Below are 27441 nucleotides of genomic sequence, written 5' to 3'. Positions count from 1 at the left end.
AAAACTTTTGTGGTTGGCAATATTTGAACCTTCAATCAGAACCACGCTCTAGAACCCATAGAAATGAGTTGCTGGCATTCATGAATGATGAATGATCAATGATCAATGAATGATTCTATCAGATGGCATTCATATATGACCTGTAAATAGTTATGAAAACCTAACCAAGAAATCTCTGCGAAATAACTTCAACTCCCTAGTTGATTCTGATTGTCGTAGCCCAACATGTTTAGCGAATAGTTTATCAAATTGCTAAATGGGTTAATCGATTTGACTTATGATTGTCAGTTATGTAATGCCTTATCGCAGATATAGTTCCTCCGCAGTTGGCGAGGAGGAAAAGAACAAATGTTGCTGTGCTTGTCCCATAGCCCGGATACAACCCAGTACTGTCAATACCACCAATACTTACGCCTCCAATTCTGACATCTCCTGATGAACCTGGGACTCCGCCGCCATCTGAGGAGACCCAGATGATAAAGATGACGATGTTCACAATCATCGCAGCCACCTTTAGCAAGAAGTTCAAGTCCTTATAGTCCACCATTTCTGAAAAGATGTTTATAGAGGTTTCACAATAATGTTGTTGATATGAAGTTAGACGTAATAAACAAATAAACTCTCTTGAATGTATCATGTGTTTACTATGAACAGCTGTAATTAATACAAATTATTCGTCTGTTTAAGTAAACAAAATCTTTTCTTCATCTTCTATATAAATAAAATTAAGAGTTTTGTCTGTACATTGCTCAGAATTATATACTTTTAGGTTATTTTTACGTTTTATACATTAAAGAAGCAGAAACGAGTCTTATCTCAATTTCTGTCTGTCTGTCTGTCCCTTTGTCTGTAACACTCAAGATGGCATTTTACGCAATCTTCTCCGTGAAAACCAGAGTACATATCAAGATCCAAGTCATTTTAATGTATTCACTGGATTGGCGAGAGTGTCTTTAGTGATTTAAATATAGCCTCACTACTTTGTAAATAAAATTACGGACGTTCAAAAATGCTGTTTTGTGCGATTTTTGTCAAATTTTCGTTCAATTTTTATCACATAATCGTCTATGAAATAACGAACAGCTGTTCGGATCAAGATTATTTTTTCTAGCTGTCAATGATATGTTTACAAATGTTGTTTACAAATACCGCAACCATTTCGAATCACGTTTTGAATGCAAATCCCAACCAAGTGAGATTAAAAACGTTTTTCTTACATAACGGATTTAATTAATCGCAAGTGCAATAATATAGTATAATAGTGTAACCGTAAATGAAATTAAATAACTAGACATCGTCCAAATCGGAACCAGAAATTCTTTGAGTATAAAATGTTTCTTGAGTTTTGACAACCAGAAAGAAGAATACCTTGAATCAGTGTTGTATAGGGCTGTGACACTGAAATGATCGTCGCCAATAGCTTACAAAAAAGGTTTCCACTCATTGACGGCGCTTCAATGGCGATTGTGTAAAGTGTAAAGTAAAAAATCACAACTGCAGTGGGTGATTGTAACAGAGGTTTAACAGAGGAAGTGCTAAACTCGCTTTTCCAATGTGTCACTTTCTGTTTCTACTCACCGTGTGATGCAATCGCTGGACCATACAGCCAATAGGCCCATAGCTCATATCTTGGGTACGTAAGCCTACATATTTATTCATAACAACCTTTTTGACGACGATCCTTGATACCGGTACTTTTCCATAGAATACATGGCCTACCTACTTAAAAAATAAAATTACAAATGACCAAACCCCCAACATTGTGTGATTTTCGTCACATTTCCTTCTAATGTTAATAGATATACTAATCATTGTTTAGAGAATGCGTAATCTATTAAATAACAAAAAGTTGTTTGGGTAAGGTTGCTTCTTTTTCAAACTGACACCGATAAGTTTACGCTATAACTTTTTACGAGAAAATCCAAAAGCAAGAGATCAATAACCTCGGGACTAGATATTAATGTATTTAATTGGTCCGATTTACTGTAATTCTTAGGTAGGTTCTTACGTAGGTACTGGTTCTTTTCCTTAGAACCGGTAGTTTACAAATTAGATATCGTTGGTGTTGCACCTTATTTATTAGAGCCGTCCGTATTCAATTTAAGCGATGTCTTAACTCTGTATAAGTTTTGCTTTTTCTGACTGGATTCCAAATCTTAGCTTACCCGGTATGCTAAGAAAATGATTAACCTATTTGAGTAAAACATTTGTTGGGCAAACCATCATGAATTGTTTACGCCTTTATATTGTTTATGTATCAATAGTTCGTGGCCTTTGTTGGATTGTTGTATTGTGTTGTTTTGTTGTATGTTGGTAACGCATTAATGTCCTTATTTCTCAGTGTTTCACGGAATGGACAAGAGCACCTTTGATACTGAAAATGTCAACCGGAATAAAGTGTTAAATGGTGAGGTTGAGGTAGTACTTTAAATACGTTTAAGTTAACCGATGTGGAAAGTAACTTTCAATTATAGGCCTACTTTAGGGCTACGCTTCATGGATCTATAAAACATTTTTAAGTTTAATCATTGGACATATGGACCAACACGATCCGGGTGACATTTAATTGCGAAGCATTTATTTTGGCTTGAACTGTCAGATACTGTATTTGCGAAGGTTTATATATAATAGTTTTGCCAGCATATCTGCAAATATGCAAACTAATTGCTGTTCTTAATCTTAATATAAGAAGGTTTCAACTGACTACTATAAGATCCCCGTGCGTAGAACGGGCACACAGCTAGTAAGAAATACATTGGGATTATGATGGCCTGTGGGGCAAAGCCCGAGACCTTTTATTACAGGAATTGGTAAAAGGGGGTCTACACAAAAAATACTTAATTTTGACACATATTTTGTAAAAATCCGTCCATTATTAACGGAGGAGTAGTGTTTCGTATAAGTCGCATTCACGTATTATATATAAGGATTTTGTGACATGGGTTTTTTGTTAACAACGAAAATATTAATTCATAAAAAAAATACAATGAAGTAGTTAATAGTTTATATTTTTTGTTCTATTTGTTGTACGTGAACGTTACGTTCCACGTTTTTGTACACTACCGTTGTCGAGATGAACCAGCAATAGCCAAATGTTTATAAAAATTAAGATGGTTGAAGAGCCGCTAATAAAATGTTCTTCTGTAAAAATTATTTTTCTCTCTTAGTTTTCGAAACCCTTACGATTGATTTGGATATAAAATATGAGATTGTTTAATATACTATGTTAGTTGCCCCTTGTTTGGCTTAGTTTGAAAGTCGATGAATATGAAAAAATCAGTACAGTAATTGAAAGCAGTACCCTCTGTCCTCTTGTTATACTCCATGCAACTTCGTCTATTTTCATTCGAAACTGACTATAAACACAGATAAAAAATACTACTTTACATAACCAAAGATTAATAATACTTTGTAGGTAGGGTATGCTATAACCATGGTTGGAACTTGGGAGGGCTAAAGGCTGGGTAATTTGAACATTGAAATCCGTAATTTCTACTATTTTTCATATTCAAGCAGTTTTTACATGTACAGTACAGTATTAGGTCTACTCTAGCTTAGCGTTATAACTTTTTTCTATGAAACTTGCTTACACAATTATGATCAACCGTCCCACTAGAGGTTTTATCCCATGGACATTATGTTCTCTGTCCAATCTTCCGAAAGAAATACCAAAGACAGTTCTCATCAAACAATTTGAATTTTTGAGAATTTTTCCTCGAAATCAACACTTCTACCTTGACATGTCTGAACGTCGTGGTCGCTTGGTTTGGTATAAGGAGTCGCTTATTGCCTTGCCAAGACTTACAGACAGTTTGGTCGGCAAAGTAGATTCGCCGACATCGGACTGGACTGGAGCCAAACTGTACTACAAGGTCTCCGTAAATTGGTGTCGCTATTTTTGTTTCGCGAAATGAATGGAGCGTAAAATCAATGCCGAAATTTCCTTAATCAAGCGTAGGCGTAATCGGAACAAGCATACTCTCTACGTAGGACTGCTTTTGATAATTTAAAGTTTAGTTTGTGCAAAAACCTTAAATTACGTTACACTATAATATTAACATAGAAAGAAAACTGTTTTAAATACCGGTAGGTGATTTTTAATTAAAATAAAAATAATAACTAGGGTCTTTGAATGAATGCACATGGTCATATACCGTATGTAATACCACAAAATTGATGTATTTTGAAGGCGTATAGATGGATTATACAAAGCATAGAACTTGCTACACAATGAATAATCTCGAATTTTATGTCCTAAAAGGTTCATGTTATATCATCATTCCAAAGATCGAAAAAGAATCTGCAGTAAATAGACTGTTTCCATTTAATTAGACTACCATCCTTATTATTTTTGTCGTATTTGATTGACTTAACTGTATGAATGTTTGCATGTGGTGTGTTATGTTATGTGTTTGTGGTGGTATTGTTGACACGCTAGCTCACTTGTATATCAAGGAACATGGCCATGTGGGTTGGGCTAGGGCAGCTATGTGGGCTTAAAAAATAACAATATCGTAGATTAAATACACTCACCAGATTTACCATTATTTTGAAACAGACAAAATAATAAAGAATGTCCTGACATGTTTATTAATCCATGACACTTTGGTTGTTTTCTATTTTTCTCCTAAATTGACCAACAACAACTTAAATACAACAATATTTGTAACTAATGCTTGTTGCTTCTATAAAGCAAAGAGAGTAGAAAAATTGCAAAATATAGGGCCTACTCTAAATCAAGAGAAAACCTTTAGGCCTAGTTCACGTTGATTTTCTCTAACAGTAGATTTCTCATCCTTATGGAACAGCTGAAGCCAATTTTTTTGTTAGTTCTGTCCGGTACACTATAGAGTCGTGTTTTGTTTACAATTTGTTTCTTGTTATTTCAGTAATTCAAAACCTCGTTTAGCCAAATAAAATGACCAGATCATAAACAATAACTACAACTAAAAAGTAAAACACAAATCATGAAATTAACCCTAAAATAATAGAACCACTTTCGTCGATACTCACCGGACATGACTAGACACGAAAAACGAGCTTCAAATTTACAATGGGATGAGAAGTTTACTTGTGTTGGTTAGTCTATGCTCTAACGTAACCAACATGAACACACGTCAAATAGGTTTCTGGGTTTTCAATAGAACGACAGGTATGCTAAACTCTTGACATTATCAAACAACGTAAGAGTACAGGACTCTCATTGTTTGATGAATTATGCACTTAAAATTAATTTTCTAATGTCCATGGCAAATTAAACAATGACATAATAGCGTCTGATCTTACACGTAATGCATTTCTAGTTAATATTCCGGTTCATATAAACAATACACACGTGTGCAGATTCCCTTGTATGTGGTGGTATGCATGTACGACTCGAGCTGTCCGCTGCTGTCCCTTCAACGATTTACCAAGTTTCAAAATTTACAGAATTGAAATACGAGAAAGTGCAAGGAGAGAGATAATCTAGAGAGAACTCAATGAACATCCTTTTAAACTATGATCCGTTGAAAAATTGGTACTTTCCTGTTAAAGGGAACATTCATATCGAGGTTTTTTCGGTTATCGATATTTCTGTTTCCTTTACGATCCATATTCCTTCTGTTTTAGTTAAACTAACCTAACATAACAAACCAAACTTGCCGTAGGAAATTCCGTTTGGTAACAGAAAAGGCATGTGGGAAATATCAAATGGAATTTTGAAATGTTACAGCAAGTTTCGTTAGTTATGTTAGGTTAGTTTAGAACAGTTCCATTTCAATATATTTTTTTAATAGTTTGTTGATACTGAACAATATTTATCGTAGTTGTCATGTCAGCTGATATGTTTCAATTTGTTATCGATATATCGGATCGAAAAATAAAATATGGATATATCGAAAAATCATCGATAATAATGAATGTTCCCTTTAACAGGAAAGTACAGAAAAGTTTGCCTAAGCCCATCCATATGGGATGTCTACTTCAGTATCCATACCAAAAGTAAAAGTTCAAACTTAATCACTTCCGAAGGGACAGTACCGGCTTGTGTGTCGAGTGCTCTGCCCTACTGACCGGATGTCCGATGGTCCAGGGGCAGGCAGTTGACGACCCTGGGGTCTCCACCGCGCGTCGTGTCTCCTAGGCGTCCGCCCCACTGGCTTCCCGTCCCTCGCAGCGAGCGATGCCGTATCTGCTATACAGACTGCTGAAAGGTATGGGGGTGAATGTTGTAATTGTACTTTTATCACTCGATGTTAAATCTATTTCCAAATTAAAATACTACTAAAATATTGAAACTAATATAAACTAGCAATATAAACTAATATTGAAACTGTTTATGTTGCTAAGTATAGGTGCTATTGTATTTTGGATACTGAAGTAGACATTCAATATATAGTACTAGAGTAGCCAAACTTAATTAAAAGAAACACATTTTAATGAACCTATCACAGAGCGAGCTATTATAAAAATAGTATTTTCCCTCAGGTCCGTGAAGTTGGCGTACCCATATTAGCGTATCCACTTTTGATCATACCAATCGTTAGTTCATCGTTAGTTCTCGATAGTTCCCAAATTTTTTCGTTAGTTCTCAAAAAATAAAAAAGTTATAGCCGATTATAAGTGGGTACGCTAACTTCACACTTCCGGGTTCTAGCACGCGCCGTTTTCTGAGGAGAAATGTTTACATCTATATACCAATCGTTAGTTCTTCGTTAGTCCTCGATAGTTCCCAATTTTTTTGGTTAGTTCTCAAAAAATAAAAAAGTTATGAGGCATACAAAGTGGGTACGCTAACTTCACAATTGTACAATTTCCAGCGGGAACAGTTTTTTTACTATAAATGCCTATATCTATATACCAATCGTTAGTTCTTCGTTAGTTCTCGATAGTTCTCCAAAATTAACGTTAGTTCTCAAAAAATAAAAAAGTTACGAAGCATAAAAAGTGGGTACGCCAACTTCACAGTTATAGAATTTCCAGCGGGCACAGTTTTTTTACTATAAATGCCTATATCTATATACCAATCGTTAGTTCTTCGTTAGTTCTCGATAGTTCTCCAAAATTAACGTTAGTTCTCAAAAAATAAAAAAGTTACGAAGCATAAAAAGTGGGTACGCCAACTTCACAGTTATAGAATTTCCAGCGGGCACAGTTTTTTTACTATAAATGCCTATATCTATATACCAATCGTTAGTTCTTCGTTAGTTCTCGATAGTTCTCCAATATATACGTCAGTTCTCAAAAAATAAAAAAGTTAAGAGGCATACAAAGTGGGTACGCACACTTCACAATAATAGAATTTCCAGCGGGCACAGTTTTTTTAGTATAAATACCTATATCTATATACCAATCGTTAGTTCTTCGTTAGTTCTCGATAGTTCTCCAATATTTACGTTAGTTCTCAAAAAATAAAAAAGTTAAGAGGCATACAAAGTGGGTACGCCAACTTCACAATTATAGAATTTCCAGCGGGCACAGTTTTTTTACTATAAATACCTATATCTATATACCAATCGTTAGTTCTTCGTTAGTTCTCGATAGTTCTCCAATATTAACGTTAGTTCTCAAAAAATAAAAAAGTTAAGAGGCATACAAAGTGGGTACGCTAACTTCACAATTGTACAATTTCCAGCGGGAACAGTTTTTTTACTATAAATGCCTATATCTATATACCAATCGTTAGTACTTCGTTAGTTCTCGATAGTTCTCCAAAATTAACGTTAGTTCTAAAAAAATTAAAAAGTTACGAAGCGTACAAAGTGAGTACGGTGACTTCAAATTTATAAAATATCCTGCGGGCACCGTTTTCTGACTAAAAACGCTTATATCTATTTACCAATTTTTAGTTCTTCGTTATGTCGTGTTAGTTCCCCAATATTATTACTAGTTCTTAAAAAGTAAAAAGGCAAAAGGTCTTAAACGTGGTTATGCCAACCTCAAACCCAAATCATTCCTAGCGTGCACCCTTGTCTGACTAAAAGTGCCTATATCTTAATATTAATCGTAAGATGGGCTCACTCATTTATTTTGTTAGTTCTATTTTTTGGAAGCGTTGTCTTTTTTGGATGTTCTAATTAACTGATAATATTAACTGATATTCAACTGTTAATCATTTTAATAACGTAATCAAAATTATCACTCCTAAAAAATAATCTAACCGAGTGACACCTGCAACTACTATTGCGGATATCACAGATAAGCGCTATCCTGGAACTGATAAGCAATCCTTTCTCTTCGAGAGAATCATAATGTGATAGTTATTCTAATGTCAGTGTTACTTTGATTTTCATTGTGTGAAGATGAATCAAATTACAATGCATGGAACTAAAAATTGGTATATAGATTTAAGCGTTTTTAGTCGGAAAACGGTGCCCGCTGGAAATTTTATAATTTTGAAGTCAGCGTACTCACTTTGTATGCCTCGTAACTTTTTTATTTTTTTTTTAGAACTAACGTAAATATTGGAGAACTATCGAGAACTAACAAAGAACTAACGATTGGTATATAGATGTAAGCATTTTTATTTAAAAAAAACTGTGCCCGCTGGAAATTCTATAATTGTGAAGTTGGCGTACCCACTTTTTATGCTTCGTAACTTTTTCATTTTTTGAGAACTAACGCAAATATTGGAGAACTATCGAGAACTAACGAAGAACTAACGATTGGCATATAGATATAAGCATTTATAGTCATAAAACGGTGCCCGCTGGATATTCTATAATTGTGAAGTTAGCGTACCCACTTTGTATGCCTCGTAGCTTTTTTATTTTTTGAGAACTAACGTAAATATTGGAGAACTATCGAGAACTAACGAAGAACTAACGATTGGTATATAGATATAGGCATTTATAGTAAAAAAACTGTGCCCGCTGGAAATTCTATAACTGTGAAGTTGGCGTACCCACTTTTTATGCTTCGTAACTTTTTAATTTTTTTAGAACTAACGTTAATTTTGGAGAACTATCGAGAACTAACGAAGTACTAACGATTGGTATATAGATATAGGCATTTATAGTAAAAAAACTGTTCCCGCTGGAAATTGTACAATTGTGAAGTTAGCGTACCCACTTTGTATGCCTCTTAACTTTTTTATTTTTTGAGAACTAACGTTAATATTGGAGAACTATCGAGAACTAACGAAGAACTAACGATTGGTATATAGATATAGGTATTTATAGTAAAAAAACTGTGCCCGCTGGAAATTCTATAATTGTGAAGTTGGCGTACCCACTTTGTATGCCTCTTAACTTTTTTATTTTTTGAGAACTAACGTAAATATTGGAGAACTATCGAGAACTAACGAAGAACTAACGATTGGTATATAGATATAGGTATTTATACTAAAAAAACTGTGCCCGCTGGAAATTCTATTATTGTGAAGTGTGCGTACCCACTTTGTATGCCTCTTAACTTTTTTATTTTTTGAGAACTGACGTATATATTGGAGAACTATCGAGAACTAACGAAGAACTAACGATTGGTATATAGATATAGGCATTTATAGTAAAAAAACTGTGCCCGCTGGAAATTCTATAACTGTGAAGTTGGCGTACCCACTTTTTATGCTTCGTAACTTTTTTATTTTTTGAGAACTAACGTTAATTTTGGAGAACTATCGAGAACTAACGAAGAACTAACGATTGGTATATAGATATAGGCATTTATAGTAAAAAAACTGTGCCCGCTGGAAATTCTATAACTGTGAAGTTGGCGTACCCACTTTTTATGCTTCGTAACTTTTTTATTTTTTGAGAACTAACGTTAATTTTGGAGAACTATCGAGAACTAACGAAGAACTAACGATTGGTATATAGATATAGGCATTTATAGTAAAAAAACTGTTCCCGCTGGAAATTGTACAATTGTGAAGTTAGCGTACCCACTTTGTATGCCTCATAACTTTTTTATTTTTTGAGAACTAACCAAAAAAATTGGGAACTATCGAGGACTAACGAAGAACTAACGATTGGTATATAGATGTAAACATTTCTCCTCAGAAAACGGCGCGTGCTAGAACCCGGAAGTGTGAAGTTAGCGTACCCACTTATAATCGGCTATAACTTTTTTATTTTTTGAGAACTAACGAAAAAATTTGGGAACTATCGAGAACTAACGATGAACTAACGATTGGTATGATCAAAAGTGGATACGCTAATATGGGTACGCCAACTTCACGGACCTGAGGGAAAATACTATTTTTATAATAGCTCGCTCTGTGATAGGTTCATTAAAATGTGTTTCTTTTAATTAAGTTTGGCTACTCTAGTACTATATATTGAATGTCTACTTCAGTATCCAAAATACAATAGCACCTATACTTAGCAACATAAACAGTTTCAATATTAGTTTATATTGCTAGTTTATATTAGTTTCAATATTTTAGTAGTATTTTAATTTGGAAATAGATTTAACATCGAGTGATAAAAGTACAATTACAACATTCACCCCCATACCTTTCAGCAGTCTGTATAGCAGATACGGCATCGCTCGCTGCGAGGGACGGGAAGCCAGTGGGGCGGACGCCTAGGAGACACGACGCGCGGTGGAGACCCCAGGGTCGTCAACTGCCTGCCCCTGGACCATCGGACATCCGGTCAGTAGGGCAGAGCACTCGACACACAAGCCGGTACTGTCCCTTCGGAAGTGATTAAGTTTGAACTTTTACTTTTGGTATGGATACTGAAGTAGACATCCCATATGGATGGGCTTAGGCAAACTTTTCTGTACTTTCCTGTTAAAGGGAACATTCATTATTATCGATGATTTTTCGATATATCCATATTTTATTTTTCGATCCGATATATCGATAACAAATTGAAACATATCAGCTGACATGACAACTACGATAAATATTGTTCAGTATCAACAAACTATTAAAAAAATATATTGAAATGGAACTGTTCTAAACTAACCTAACATAACTAACGAAACTTGCTGTAACATTTCAAAATTCCATTTGATATTTCCCACATGCCTTTTCTGTTACCAAACGGAATTTCCTACGGCAAGTTTGGTTTGTTATGTTAGGTTAGTTTAACTAAAACAGAAGGAATATGGATCGTAAAGGAAACAGAAATATCGATAACCGAAAAAACCTCGATATGAATGTTCCCTTTAACAGGAAAGTACCAATTTTTCAACGGATCATAGTTTAAAAGGATGTTCATTGAGTTCTCTCTAGATTATCTCTCTCCTTGCACTTTCTCGTATTTCAATTCTGTAAATTTTGAAACTTGGTAAATCGTTGAAGGGACAGCAGCGGACAGCTCGAGTCGTACATGCATACCACCACATACAAGGGAATCTGCACACGTGTGTATTGTTTATATGAACCGGAATATTAACTAGAAATGCATTACGTGTAAGATCAGACGCTATTATGTCATTGTTTAATTTGCCATGGACATTAGAAAATTAATTTTAAGTGCATAATTCATCAAACAATGAGAGTCCTGTACTCTTACGTTGTTTGATAATGTCAAGAGTTTAGCATACCTGTCGTTCTATTGAAAACCCAGAAACCTATTTGACGTGTGTTCATGTTGGTTACGTTAGAGCATAGACTAACCAACACAAGTAAACTTCTCATCCCATTGTAAATTTGAAGCTCGTTTTTCGTGTCTAGTCATGTCCGGTGAGTATCGACGAAAGTGGTTCTATTATTTTAGGGTTAATTTCATGATTTGTGTTTTACTTTTTAGTTGTAGTTATTGTTTATGATCTGGTCATTTTATTTGGCTAAACGAGGTTTTGAATTACTGAAATAACAAGAAACAAATTGTAAACAAAACACGACTCTATAGTGTACCGGACAGAACTAACAAAAAAATTGGCTTCAGCTGTTCCATAAGGATGAGAAATCTACTGTTAGAGAAAATCAACGTGAACTAGGCCTAAAGGTTTTCTCTTGATTTAGAGTAGGCCCTATATTTTGCAATTTTTCTACTCTCTTTGCTTTATAGAAGCAACAAGCATTAGTTACAAATATTGTTGTATTTAAGTTGTTGTTGGTCAATTTAGGAGAAAAATAGAAAACAACCAAAGTGTCATGGATTAATAAACATGTCAGGACATTCTTTATTATTTTGTCTGTTTCAAAATAATGGTAAATCTGGTGAGTGTATTTAATCTACGATATTGTTATTTTTTAAGCCCACATAGCTGCCCTAGCCCAACCCACATGGCCATGTTCCTTGATATACAAGTGAGCTAGCGTGTCAACAATACCACCACAAACACATAACATAACACACCACATGCAAACATTCATACAGTTAAGTCAATCAAATACGACAAAAATAATAAGGATGGTAGTCTAATTAAATGGAAACAGTCTATTTACTGCAGATTCTTTTTCGATCTTTGGAATGATGATATAACATGAACCTTTTAGGACATAAAATTCGAGATTATTCATTGTGTAGCAAGTTCTATGCTTTGTATAATCCATCTATACGCCTTCAAAATACATCAATTTTGTGGTATTACATACGGTATATGACCATGTGCATTCATTCAAAGACCCTAGTTATTATTTTTATTTTAATTAAAAATCACCTACCGGTATTTAAAACAGTTTTCTTTCTATGTTAATATTATAGTGTAACGTAATTTAAGGTTTTTGCACAAACTAAACTTTAAATTATCAAAAGCAGTCCTACGTAGAGAGTATGCTTGTTCCGATTACGCCTACGCTTGATTAAGGAAATTTCGGCATTGATTTTACGCTCCATTCATTTCGCGAAACAAAAATAGCGACACCAATTTACGGAGACCTTGTAGTACAGTTTGGCTCCAGTCCAGTCCGATGTCGGCGAATCTACTTTGCCGACCAAACTGTCTGTAAGTCTTGGCAAGGCAATAAGCGACTCCTTATACCAAACCAAGCGACCACGACGTTCAGACATGTCAAGGTAGAAGTGTTGATTTCGAGGAAAAATTCTCAAAAATTCAAATTGTTTGATGAGAACTGTCTTTGGTATTTCTTTCGGAAGATTGGACAGAGAACATAATGTCCATGGGATAAAACCTCTAGTGGGACGGTTGATCATAATTGTGTAAGCAAGTTTCATAGAAAAAAGTTATAACGCTAAGCTAGAGTAGACCTAATACTGTACTGTACATGTAAAAACTGCTTGAATATGAAAAATAGTAGAAATTACGGATTTCAATGTTCAAATTACCCAGCCTTTAGCCCTCCCAAGTTCCAACCATGGTTATAGCATACCCTACCTACAAAGTATTATTAATCTTTGGTTATGTAAAGTAGTATTTTTTATCTGTGTTTATAGTCAGTTTCGAATGAAAATAGACGAAGTTGCATGGAGTATAACAAGAGGACAGAGGGTACTGCTTTCAATTACTGTACTGATTTTTTCATATTCATCGACTTTCAAACTAAGCCAAACAAGGGGCAACTAACATAGTATATTAAACAATCTCATATTTTATATCCAAATCAATCGTAAGGGTTTCGAAAACTAAGAGAGAAAAATAATTTTTACAGAAGAACATTTTATTAGCGGCTCTTCAACCATCTTAATTTTTATAAACATTTGGCTATTGCTGGTTCATCTCGACAACGGTAGTGTACAAAAACGTGGAACGTAACGTTCACGTACAACAAATAGAACAAAAAATATAAACTATTAACTACTTCATTGTATTTTTTTTATGAATTAATATTTTCGTTGTTAACAAAAAACCCATGTCACAAAATCCTTATATATAATACGTGAATGCGACTTATACGAAACACTACTCCTCCGTTAATAATGGACGGATTTTTACAAAATATGTGTCAAAATTAAGTATTTTTTGTGTAGACCCCCTTTTACCAATTCCTGTAATAAAAGGTCTCGGGCTTTGCCCCACAGGCCATCATAATCCCAATGTATTTCTTACTAGCTGTGTGCCCGTTCTACGCACGGGGATCTTATAGTAGTCAGTTGAAACCTTCTTATATTAAGATTAAGAACAGCAATTAGTTTGCATATTTGCAGATATGCTGGCAAAACTATTATATATAAACCTTCGCAAATACAGTATCTGACAGTTCAAGCCAAAATAAATGCTTCGCAATTAAATGTCACCCGGATCGTGTTGGTCCATATGTCCAATGATTAAACTTAAAAATGTTTTATAGATCCATGAAGCGTAGCCCTAAAGTAGGCCTATAATTGAAAGTTACTTTCCACATCGGTTAACTTAAACGTATTTAAAGTACTACCTCAACCTCACCATTTAACACTTTATTCCGGTTGACATTTTCAGTATCAAAGGTGCTCTTGTCCATTCCGTGAAACACTGAGAAATAAGGACATTAATGCGTTACCAACATACAACAAAACAACACAATACAACAATCCAACAAAGGCCACGAACTATTGATACATAAACAATATAAAGGCGTAAACAATTCATGATGGTTTGCCCAACAAATGTTTTACTCAAATAGGTTAATCATTTTCTTAGCATACCGGGTAAGCTAAGATTTGGAATCCAGTCAGAAAAAGCAAAACTTATACAGAGTTAAGACATCGCTTAAATTGAATACGGACGGCTCTAATAAATAAGGTGCAACACCAACGATATCTAATTTGTAAACTACCGGTTCTAAGGAAAAGAACCAGTACCTACGTAAGAACCTACCTAAGAATTACAGTAAATCGGACCAATTAAATACATTAATATCTAGTCCCGAGGTTATTGATCTCTTGCTTTTGGATTTTCTCGTAAAAAGTTATAGCGTAAACTTATCGGTGTCAGTTTGAAAAAGAAGCAACCTTACCCAAACAACTTTTTGTTATTTAATAGATTACGCATTCTCTAAACAATGATTAGTATATCTATTAACATTAGAAGGAAATGTGACGAAAATCACACAATGTTGGGGGTTTGGTCATTTGTAATTTTATTTTTTAAGTAGGTAGGCCATGTATTCTATGGAAAAGTACCGGTATCAAGGATCGTCGTCAAAAAGGTTGTTATGAATAAATATGTAGGCTTACGTACCCAAGATATGAGCTATGGGCCTATTGGCTGTATGGTCCAGCGATTGCATCACACGGTGAGTAGAAACAGAAAGTGACACATTGGAAAAGCGAGTTTAGCACTTCCTCTGTTAAACCTCTGTTACAATCACCCACTGCAGTTGTGATTTTTTACTTTACACTTTACACAATCGCCATTGAAGCGCCGTCAATGAGTGGAAACCTTTTTTGTAAGCTATTGGCGACGATCATTTCAGTGTCACAGCCCTATACAACACTGATTCAAGGTATTCTTCTTTCTGGTTGTCAAAACTCAAGAAACATTTTATACTCAAAGAATTTCTGGTTCCGATTTGGACGATGTCTAGTTATTTAATTTCATTTACGGTTACACTATTATACTATATTATTGCACTTGCGATTAATTAAATCCGTTATGTAAGAAAAACGTTTTTAATCTCACTTGGTTGGGATTTGCATTCAAAACGTGATTCGAAATGGTTGCGGTATTTGTAAACAACATTTGTAAACATATCATTGACAGCTAGAAAAAATAATCTTGATCCGAACAGCTGTTCGTTATTTCATAGACGATTATGTGATAAAAATTGAACGAAAATTTGACAAAAATCGCACAAAACAGCATTTTTGAACGTCCGTAATTTTATTTACAAAGTAGTGAGGCTATATTTAAATCACTAAAGACACTCTCGCCAATCCAGTGAATACATTAAAATGACTTGGATCTTGATATGTACTCTGGTTTTCACGGAGAAGATTGCGTAAAATGCCATCTTGAGTGTTACAGACAAAGGGACAGACAGACAGACAGAAATTGAGATAAGACTCGTTTCTGCTTCTTTAATGTATAAAACGTAAAAATAACCTAAAAGTATATAATTCTGAGCAATGTACAGACAAAACTCTTAATTTTATTTATATAGAAGATGAAGAAAAGATTTTGTTTACTTAAACAGACGAATAATTTGTATTAATTACAGCTGTTCATAGTAAACACATGATACATTCAAGAGAGTTTATTTGTTTATTACGTCTAACTTCATATCAACAACATTATTGTGAAACCTCTATAAACATCTTTTCAGAAATGGTGGACTATAAGGACTTGAACTTCTTGCTAAAGGTGGCTGCGATGATTGTGAACATCGTCATCTTTATCATCTGGGTCTCCTCAGATGGCGGCGGAGTCCCAGGTTCATCAGGAGATGTCAGAATTGGAGGCGTAAGTATTGGTGGTATTGACAGTACTGGGTTGTATCCGGGCTATGGGACAAGCACAGCAACATTTGTTCTTTTCCTCCTCGCCAACTGCGGGTACCTCATCGTTCTCTGTACTGTAAGCGAGAGTTAAGAAGTCCTCTAAGTCCTGGCCTATTCTAAAAATGCAGGCGCTTGCTACTCGACGTCTACTAGTAGGCGCGCCGGGCGGGTTACTCCATCGATATATAACTACTACCCATAGTAGTTATATATCGATGGGTTACTCATGTTCCACGCGGCAGCACAGAAAACGTACTACTATACCCAGAATGCCAACCGCATGGTAAAAAGCATTAAGCGGTTTGAGAGAGCTTTGCCTGTCAATCCGTAGGCAGCGCCACCAGCGTTGCCATGCAATAGCATAGCAACGCTGGTGGCGCTGCCTACGGATTGACAGGCAAAGCTCTCTCAAACCGCTTAATGCTTTTTACCATGCGGTTGGCATTCTGGGTTATAGTAGTACGTTTTCTGTGGTGGCAGTCAGGGCTCACATTCACTGCGTTAAAACCAAAAGAGCACCTGCAAATACCGCGCGGCAACATACAAACATTGCTACATATCACTCTGGCTCAGAGGACTTCTTAACTCTCGCCTACAGTATCTTCGTCGCACTATACTTCCTGGACGAAGTTCCTGGGCAGTGGGCTCAGAGGCTGTTCCTCCTCATTGGGTTCATCCTGTTCTTCATCGTCGGAATCGTCGGCGCCATCGACAGTTCAGGTGGACACTCGGCGTTAAACGTAGTATTATGTATCGTGATGGGAGTTCTTCTCCTGGTATATTTCATCAAGCTGGAACACCGTTTCTAGAGATTTTGTTGGATTGTGAGTTTACATTTTGTATTTTGTTAATGCTGATGATTATAGGTTGAAGAAGTACAGTGAAAAAATTAATTATATAAAATGTGTATCACCGAATTTCAAATGTAGATCTGTGTTGAAGAACTTTTGAAGAAAATTCATTTTACAAAATATATAAGTAAATGTTTTTAAGAAAGTTTAAAGTTATTTTAGTTGGATTTATTTTAGATACTAGGTTGGTAAAATAAAGTAAATATTTACAAACACGACATAAACAATTGAACATTAAATTAAACATATGTAATTTGTCAGTAGGTAATTGAACGATGGCGTGATTAATACCCCCGCTGCAGCAAACCTGCTGACTAAGCGAATTTCCATTTGCCTGGATTGATTTTCAATTAAACTATTAAATTAACATTTATGTTTAACGAGTACCTAGGTTAGCTGCTACATCCACCAAGTTTGATCAAAGTATATCCATAAACAAGCCAACTACACAATTTTACAATATTCTCTATAAGAATAACATGGGAATTTTAAATGAAACAATTGTTGGAATTGTCTCCGTAATCAATCACCGTACAAAAACACTTTGATATAGGCCTACTAAATTATTTGTTTGTTTAAGCTCTTTACAAAGGTCTGAAGAAAAATTCACAAATTTTGTGTTTTAAGGGTAAAAAAATGAGAAAACCCCATGCTGGTTCGTAACTCATTCAAGTTTATCCCGCCTTACACCTTCAAACCAAATTGTATCAAAATCGGACAAAAATTACCCTAGTATGTTTTAATACACTAAACTGACCTTATCCTCCAACAATAGCTAGCAGTGTGCGCTTAACATGCAAAAACTCATGCTTGACTAACCCCATGCTGAGTCATATTTTAAGGACGAGATAAAATCATGTAATCTAAAAAGGATATTCCTATCCACCTTATCGGACCCTATCCAAAGTGACTAACATGTTATTCATTTGTATTATAACATAGTAAGGTTTCAGAGGTTTAAAGACTAGTCACAATTTGCAACCCATCGTCATCATTTTTTTTTCGAATGACCTCAAAAAGTCAACTTGATCTCGATGGACTTGGTGGCTTGGCGGGAACGGTACTCTGCAACCGGAAGTAAAGCAGCAAGCGGAAGTTGCAGCTTGGCGCTATTCATCTTTGCGACAGCGAGGACGCTGAATTGATTATCATTGTGATCCGCAAACGGATTGTGTTACTTGAACCAGTCTAATTTATTCTAATGCCATTCTAAATATGTCAGTTTCTATATAGTTTGTCGTAGCGAAATAAATGTGAGGAAACAGTCGTGAATTTGTTGAATGTTGCAATGGCACATTAGGTGATAAGAAATAGTGTTTGAAAAATAAAATAATTATATTCAAATTACAAATCAACGTAACTGATAAATGCGAGAACACAGCCTGGCCTAGATCTAGATTCATAACTTTGACAATTCAATAGTCAATTATAATACCAAAGGTTCGATGTGTATTAACGGGTTCTCGTTTAAAATCAATTGATAAATAAAAGTATAACTTGGTTGATTCACATCAAATCGATTCGAAAGTAAAATTAATGGATGTAACTAAATAACATGGACTTAAAACAGTTATGACAAACCTAAATAAAATAAAATCGAAAAGAATTGAATAGAATAAATTTTCCTAAAAACAAATTAAATTAAATGGAATCAAATCACGCGTTTAATTGAATTGAGGCGCTGCTTGACTATTGTCTAAAGCAGGTCTAAAGTATGAGACCTTCGTCTTGAATATTGCTGGTTCAAAACCGACCAATCATCAAAATGCTATAATGAACCATGCAATAATGTATCCCAATGGTTGGAATCCCAGCTTAAAGCTGAAGGTATGATAACAAGTGCCCTGCGACATTTGGAATATAGATCTGTGATTGAATTTGCGCAAACTATAAGTACATCAACGGAGTGTGTTGTAATAGTATTTGCTTGAGGAAAAGGCAAGTTGCAATATTGAGTTTATAACCATCCATAAGCTGAGAGTTTCTCCAAGCAGTGCCTGTTTCTTGCTCTGTGACGACGGTTACATACAAAGTAGACAATCGATCGATTACAATGTTTTTGGTGTCATTGGAAAGAGCGTAACGTGAAGTTGTGCAGGAAACTTTCTTTTTAGTGAAAAATTAGAGAGTGGGGCCCTTTAAAGTTTCATATTTCTCCATAAGATTAACATGAGAAACAAACATTATTATGAAACTCCAGCTGTTGTCATAAATTAAAAGTGAGAAGAACATATGATTGTAATTGTTGAACATGTGGTGTATAACACATTCTTGTTGATTTAAATGCAACCACTAGACCATTATTATTGTGGTAATAGAAATAGACATATTATTATGGTGATCTATTGTCTGTGATACAACTTAAGTAACTTCATACCCTTATACGGGGTTTACTTTATACTGTTATTTCGTCATGTACTATGTTTTGGTCAAATAATTACATGAAAATATCTTAACAAAATTGTACAGTTCACCATTTTGTATCTGAAGCTAAAAACTAAAAAATGTAAACCTTGATTATTTTTGTGTATTATGAAATGTTTTTAAATTCCAGATAGTTTACAAAAAATTTTCCTTTCGCAGTGGCGTAGTGGATCAAAAAGGCGGTGTCAACTAAAATCAGGATATGGCAAATCACACTGTCGATTTCGCATGTACTCGACAATTTATCATCTGAAATTATCTACGTCTTTAATGGGGATTGGAAATCTACTTCTAAACTACGTCTAGTGTAGTCATAGCTTATGCTAGAGCAATTCGTTATATGCCTACTAATGTATCCATATTATATATATTATAATGCAACATTATAATAAAGCATACCATCGGTTTTATTACAATATAAAGCTTTATATACACTAAGAGATCACGACATACAGTCCAATATTTGTTTATACACGAATACGACAGCACGAAAATTTCCGTTTATTGACTGATAATTGAAACAGGCAAGCCAGGCAAATAAGGGAGAATTCGAAGAGGGCAGAAGTTAACCATTCCATTTGACTAAATTCCATTCCATTCCAGGTCAGCCTTTATTAAACATTTGTGAATGCCACCCTTTGTCTACGGGCGAGCAGTTTCAAGGAATATTGTACAGCTTGATTGTTTATACATACTGCAGACATAGTTATTTTATTATTGTGTAGTTGTGTCGAATTCAAACATAATAATACACTATTGAACCTTTGTTTGTATAAGCATCGTCTTGAAAATAGTCAAGTACGCGTTCCATCTATCCTACTATACTCTTATATGAGCAATGTTTGCTTGTATGCTTGCTTGCACAAATTATACTCTTATATGAGCAATGTTTGCTTGTATGCTTGCTCGCACAAATTATATACAACAATAGGACGTGGCGTCTATTCGCACTGTTCGAAGTCAAACATAATGTTATTTTTCTTCTTCAACTGGCTACAGATAAATATAAATAAGCTGAGCAGATATCATGAATGGAGCCTGCCCTTGCACCATGAGTGACGTAGTAACTGCTAGTATTGTCGTATTGTATGATAGACAGCATCATTGTCTCTGGCACGCGATCATTCGTCGTGACGTCATTGTTTGATGGTTCTGTGGCAGATATTTCCGCTCTTCGTCTACATTGAGGTTTATTTATACAATACAAAATAAAAGCCCTAGTTGGCAAATCGTAGTTGGGGATTTAGTAAGGGCTTGATTCAATGAGCATGTGTCGCGTCCATATGGTTGGTCCACATTATACAGGGTGTCCCTGAACTCTCTACCAATATTTTAGACCAATGTTCCTGGGTAAGAAACATATCTAAATATCATGTCTAAATTGTCAGTGTTTAAATTTACAGTAGGTGAAAAAATAACCAAAAAGGTTTCATAAAATAAGATTTTGTAAGGAAAATATACAAAGTCTGTTATATAGAAATGCGTTGAAATGACATGATTTATAAAGTTGGTCGAAGTTATAGATTTGATTTTAATAATCCTAGAACTTTTGGAGATTCGGGGTACTGTATTAATAAAACGCAACCACAAATGTGCTTTTATTAGGCACTTAATACGTGTACACTTAAAAATAAGCTGGCAACACATCACTACGATCAGCTGGTGCAGCGTTGCCCATTTCGTCCAACCCTTGGATTTAATCTATATAAATAAAATTAGAGTTTTGTCTGTACATTGCTTAGAATAATGAACTTTTTGGTTATTTTTACATTTCATAGGTCAGAGAAACCGAATCAAACCTTATCTCAATTTCTGTCTGTCTGTCTGTCTGTCTGTCTGTCTGTCTGTCTATCTGTCATTCTCTTGGTAACGCTAAAATACGCACTTTATTACAACTACTCCTCAATAACTATAGCACTGTCCCGCCTGAAACTTATTTTCCAAATACTATACATATATGAGATGGTTTTAGACGTATTTCATCGAATATGAGACAGTTAGATATTTAACAGTAAACCCTTGAAAATCAAGTTTTTGTCGATTTTTGACGTGGAATTTCTGGAAGCCCATGTTAACCTTATGAGAAATGAAATTATTGAATCTTAACAGCTGTTTCAATTAAACAAGTTGGTTCTGTTCTGTGATGTTCAATAGCATTAAAGTTACAAGGATTACCAACAGGGTGCAGCACTAGCACTATTATTTCTTTTACATTTATGACAACAGCTAATTTGCAACCTGGAGGCGAGTGAGCGTAGCGAACGAGCTAACCTGAAGGCAAGTGAGCGTAGCGAACGAGCTAACCTGAAGGAAAGTGAGCGCAGCGAACGAGCTCCAACATACAGGTGAGTGAGCGTAGCGAACGAACTTCAACCAGGACGTGATTGAGCCATGCAAACGAGATCAGATAGTAAAAATAAAAGTAAGCCTACCGTTATAGGATCGACCGGCAGACACAGAGGTAATTTAACCTTTTATTGATTGTCATACCGATCCGGAACAACAAAAAACAACATAAAATGAAGCTATGTATAATAGTTTGGCCAGCATATCTTAAAATATGCAAACCAACTGCTGTTCTTTATATAAGAAGGTTTCAACTGAATATTATAAGATCCCCGTGCGTAGAACGGGTACACAGCTAGTCTAACCTAAAAACTGTTGGTTTGAAAGACTAATTATTTATACGATTTATAGTAACTGTAGGAAACTCAATAGCGAAACGATTGTTAAATTACAATTATTATTGGAAGAAATTTGATCACAAGATTAACAGCTAACTGTGTTCCAAGTACAGTAACAGAAATTTCCCAAGATGTATATCAAACTAGTTGGTTTCGATCGGAGAGCTCAACTCACGCAAAGGCCAATGCGATTGCCGTACTTCTCTGGACAAGAAACTGCTTTCAGCGCTAACTACAGTTTTTAGGTGAGCTTCCAATTTTCGCGATGTTATTCTTATAGAAACCAATGAGACAAATCTACTTGGTGGTGTTTGGTCAATAAATTAAATATTATTGAATTCTCACTCACTAAACTACTTCGATTTTCCTGTTTGTTTTTATTATTTTAAACCGTGTTTATCTGAAAATAAATTGCCTGGTAATACAAGCATCAATTCAAAAAAACCTTTACAATTGAAGATGTTTTAACAGACCAAGCTATATAACAAGAGCTGAATTTTAAATCCCCCGCCGCTGCAAACCTGCAGACTCATCGAATTTCCATTTGCCTGATTTTGTTTTGACAGAGCTATTTAAATAACATTAAATTTAACGAGCCCTTACGTCTGCTGCTACAGGGAGGCTAATAATATGTGCTTTTTAGTGAAAAATATATAGCTTAGTATAAAATAATTAAATTTTGTATATAAAGTAAATAATTTTTTTTTTCTTTTGGGACATCTAAACGAAAAATTAAATCGATCCCGGGTCTAGGTCTTACAATGAGACATACGGTAATAGCTTATTCCCTATATATAGGAAGCTGGCTAAAAGCACACCGTTCGCAACAATTTAAAAACGTAAGAATAATGACATTAAATTTGTAGTAAAAAATCATTGTCATTAAACTAATAACATTGAATCAGAACCAAACAGAACATAATCTGCAATTTGGAAATAAACCCGCCATTGCAACCATACACCTATAGTTAGTAATAACTAAAACTAAAACTCCTTAGCCGAAACTAATCAACTATAATATTTATTATACAGTAGTTACGTTATGATTTCTGTAATTCTGTTATATATTTGTACCATTAATACCTTCTTATCCTTATGCATTAATGCAATAGGACTATTATTTAGTAGTTAGACTTCCACTTTTAAAATATTTCCATTGCAATCAACTGATTTTGCAAACGTGATAGAAAAAATGTATCTTCCTTAACTAATTTTGTTTTTACTACTAAAAAAAGGGTTTAAAAATACTGTAATACAGCAGTATTCTAGTTTCTTTTTTATATAAATTTTTTTTATACGTAATTTTTTATACGTTTTATTATATACTAACCAACACAAGTAGACTTCTCATCCCATTGTACATTTTGAAGCTCGTTTTTCGTGTCTAGTTCATGTCACATGTCATAGTGTTCATGTCACTGTGACACTGATCGATAGTCTCGACGAAATTTGGTTTCAATTATTTTAGGGTTAATTTCATGATTTGTGCTCTACTGTATGGTTATATTACTAGAGGACGAGTTATTGTTTATGGTTTAATCGTTTTATTTGCTTAAACAAGGTTTTTAATTACTGTAATAGCAAGAAACAGATTGTAAACAAAACACGACGTCTACAGTGCACACCGGACAGAAATAACAGTAAAATTGGCTTCAGATGTTCCATAAGGATGAGAAATCTACTAAGGAAGTATGTTCTATGTTTTTATCCTCGGACTATTTAAAACGATTCCAATGTTGCAAACTTCGCACGTCTTTGACATTGGCGTTACATTTTAGCCGTCTTTGCCGAGGTCAGTGGCCATTCACGGCCGCCCACCGCTCAGCTGTTGCGATTTATATAATTTATTCACTTTAATGTTGAAACAGTCTCACTTTCATCGTAAAAAGAATTTACAGCTACAATAAATATAACGTTTTCTGAATGCAAGCCAAGTTATTTTTAAATGGACTTTATTAACATACTACGGAAGAAATAACTTGGGGGAAGTATATCCGGGGCCAATGGGAATTGAGCAATTTTACCGTAGGACTCATGGTAAGACCTGGACCCGGGACCGATTTATTTTTTTCGTTTTGAGGTCCCTAGAGGCCAAAACACCATCCGTTCTAACTCATATATATATATGTATATATTAATAAACTAAATAAGTAATTAAACATTTAGTACCCTTTAAGTTATTAATTTATTGAATAAACTTACATGTTTCGGCTCTTAGGCCATGATCACAGTTATGAACAAATCTATATATAAAAATCTATATATATAAATATATATATATGTGTGTCCGTTAGCACGATAACTCGAGCAAAAATGATCCGATTTTGATGAAATTTGGTACAAACGTGTAAACCTACAATTTATTCGAACGAGTTCGTGAACCAGCATGATCGGACTATGGGGACCGGGGGTTAATGGGGTAAAAGTAGGTTTTTCCTATTTTTGACCCTAAACACACAAAATTTTACAATTTATTTCCAAACCATTTTGTAGAGCTTAAAAAACAAATAATTTGGAATATTGAAGCGTTATTGTGCGCCTAATGGTTACGGAGAAAATTCCAAAAATTGTAAATTTAAAATCCCCATGTTATTCTTATGGAGAATAAGTCAACTGTTGTAGTTTACTTGTTTATGAACGTATTTTGATAGAATTCGGTAAATACATTAATTTCTGACTAAACTATTAACATAAAAAACCCCACCTTTTTACCCTCCCTGTTGCAGCAAACCTAAGTACTCGTTAAACTAATTCTATTTAAATAGGGAATAAATATGATATTTTTAAGGAGGCATTTTAATGTGAAATCCTATCAGGCTAATGGAAATTCGCTTAGTGTGCAGGTTTGCTGCGGCGGGGGTATTTTTAAATTACAAGAATTTAACAAGTAGGAACTTTTTGGTAGTTTTGGCGAATTTCCCTATAGAGAAGTATAAATTACCGTAGGTGGCACGGTAAGACCTGGAGCCTGGGGTTTATGGAGGGTTTTATGGGGTAAAAATCTAGTTTTCCCAGTTTTGACCAAAATAACATATAATTTAGCAACCATTTTGTAGAGCTTAAAACCCAATAATTTAGTTGTAATCATTCTGTAGAGCTTAAAAAAACAATAATTCAGTGTTTTGAAGCGTTATTATGCGCATAATGGTTACGGCGAAAATTTAAAAACATTGTAAATTTAAAATTTCTATGTTATTCTTATGGAGAATAGGGAATAGATAAATGTGATATTTTTAAGGAGACGTTTTAGTGTAAATCCAATCAGGCAAATGGAAATTCGCTTATACTGCAGGTTTGCTGCGGCGGGGGTATTTTAATTGCTACTTTTTTTAAACGTGCTATTTATGAGTCTAATAACAAAAAGTACTCTCTTATAAGATATCGAAGGATTTTCTTTGAAAACTACTATGCATATTCTATTGAATTTAGAACAGTAGTAAAACATTGAAATGGTATACCTAATGCGAGTTGAGTGTAGGATGAGTGGCGCGATCTTGTAGTCTTGTTAGTGACTAAGGCCAACATTCCTTAGACACAGCTGTTAATTAATAGCCCATACAGCTAATTGCAACTAAGGGACCTACAGTTTATAGTGTACTTGTAGTTATGAAACAGACTTCAGGTCAAAATTACGAAAGTACATAAACCTACTAATTAAATTACTAAAACAGAAAACAATCGCAGAAACAGAGGATAACACTTTTAATAAACAACAATTATTTAGTAGTTTACGCAACGATTGCGTTAAGTGAGTCTTTACGACACGAGTAGAAAATTTAAGGCACGAGCCTTGGCGAGTGCCTTAAAAACTTCTACGAGTGTCGTAAAGACTATTAACGCGAGTTGCGTACACTACTTTACCTACGACCGTTTTTAGCGAATTTCCCATATAGGGAATAAGCTATTACCGTAGTACTCATGGTAAGACCTGGACCCGGGACCGATTTTTTTTTTCGTTTTGAGGTCCCTAGAGGCCAAAAACACCATCCGTTCAAATTCATATATATATATATATATATTTATATATATATTTATATATATATTTATATATATATATATATATATATATATATGTGTGTCCATTAGCGCGATAACTCGAGCAAAAATGATCCGATTTTGATGAAATTTGGTACAAACGTGTAAACCTACGTTTATTCGAACGAGTTCGCGAACCAGCATGATCGGACCATGGGAACGGGGGTTTATGGGGGCTTTTATGGGGTAAAAATGGGTTTTCCCATTTTTGACCCAAAAAGCATAAAATTTTGCAATTTCTTTCTGAACTATTTTGTAGAGCTTAAAAAAACAAATAATTTAGTATACTGAAGCGTTATAATGCGCCTAATAGTTACGGAGAAAATTCCAAAAAATTGTAAATTTAAAATTTCTATGGTATTCTTATTGAGAATAAGTAAACTGTTGTAGTTTGCTTGTTTATTAACATATTTTGCCCAAATTTGGAAAATGTTTTTATTTCTTACCAACTATTAACATTTTAGCCTACATAAAAAACACTTTTACCCTCCCTGTTGCAGCAAACCTAAGTATGTTTTAAACTGATTCTTTTTAAATAGGGAATAAATGTGATATTTTTAAGGAGACATTTTAGTGTAAATCCATTCAGGGAAATGGAAATTCGCTTAGTCTGCAGGTTTGCTGCGGCGGGGGTATTTAATTACTATCCATCTGGATTTAATTACTAACAATCACTAATGATAACTTTTTAGAGAGGTTATGTTTTCGTGTATTGTCATTGCCACTGAAAGTGATGCAACGACTTGTTGTATAATCAGCTGATTTCCTGTAATTACGTGTTTGTGAAACTAAACTTCGTAAAATATTACATTGCTAGCAGCATTCTTACCATAAATAATATTGTATCAGGTACAATTCGGCAAATATTTCATTTATTTTTGGACTTCCACCAACTTAATTAAGAATACGCGAGTATCAACATGAACAAGTCGGATCAACAATTAAATTGGTCAACTGATCAGCTGATCAGCTGATTAGTTGACGTTCGAAGCATTACAATTTTAATTCTTTTCTCTCAATACTTGAACCTCATTGGTCCGTTACCTGTGTGGATATGAGAAAACTATGCGGATATGAAATGAAACTATGCGGATATGAAAGTAAACAGCTGTAAAGTGAAACTTTTCAATTCTAAGAACTGGACTGAAATGGCTACTTTAAAAAACGGTCGTAGGTAATAGTTATTTGTGC

General features: G+C 34.6%; 1 protein-coding gene across 6 annotated transcripts in view; it reads right to left on the bottom strand.

Annotated features, from left to right (window-relative positions):
• Positions 1-27441, bottom strand: part of LOC128988819 (sialin-like) — a 76212-nt gene that overhangs the window by 32083 nt on the left and 16688 nt on the right. For 2 of the 6 annotated variants that reach the window (XM_054410489.1, XM_054410488.1), the window contains exon 2: positions 10437-10557. The exons of 2 other annotated variants lie outside the window; for them this stretch is intronic. In XM_054410489.1, coding sequence (XP_054266464.1) covers positions 10437-10467 — 31 coding nt within the window. In that variant the 5' untranslated portion in view covers positions 10468-10557. Of the gene's footprint in view, positions 1-412; positions 537-10436; positions 10558-17864; positions 17896-27441 lie in introns of those variants that run through there. 2 more of the 6 variants (XM_054410493.1, XM_054410492.1) reach the window with 2 other exon arrangements.

This window comes from Macrosteles quadrilineatus, unplaced genomic scaffold, assembly GCF_028750875.1.
Source record: "Macrosteles quadrilineatus isolate MER2022 unplaced genomic scaffold, UCM_ALF_1.0 Scaffold_3__2_contigs__length_128488019, whole genome shotgun sequence".
Classification (NCBI taxonomy): domain Eukaryota; kingdom Metazoa; phylum Arthropoda; class Insecta; order Hemiptera; family Cicadellidae; genus Macrosteles; species Macrosteles quadrilineatus.
Note: the sequence above shows the minus strand (reverse complement) of the source record. Positions and strands in the feature narration are given on the sequence as shown.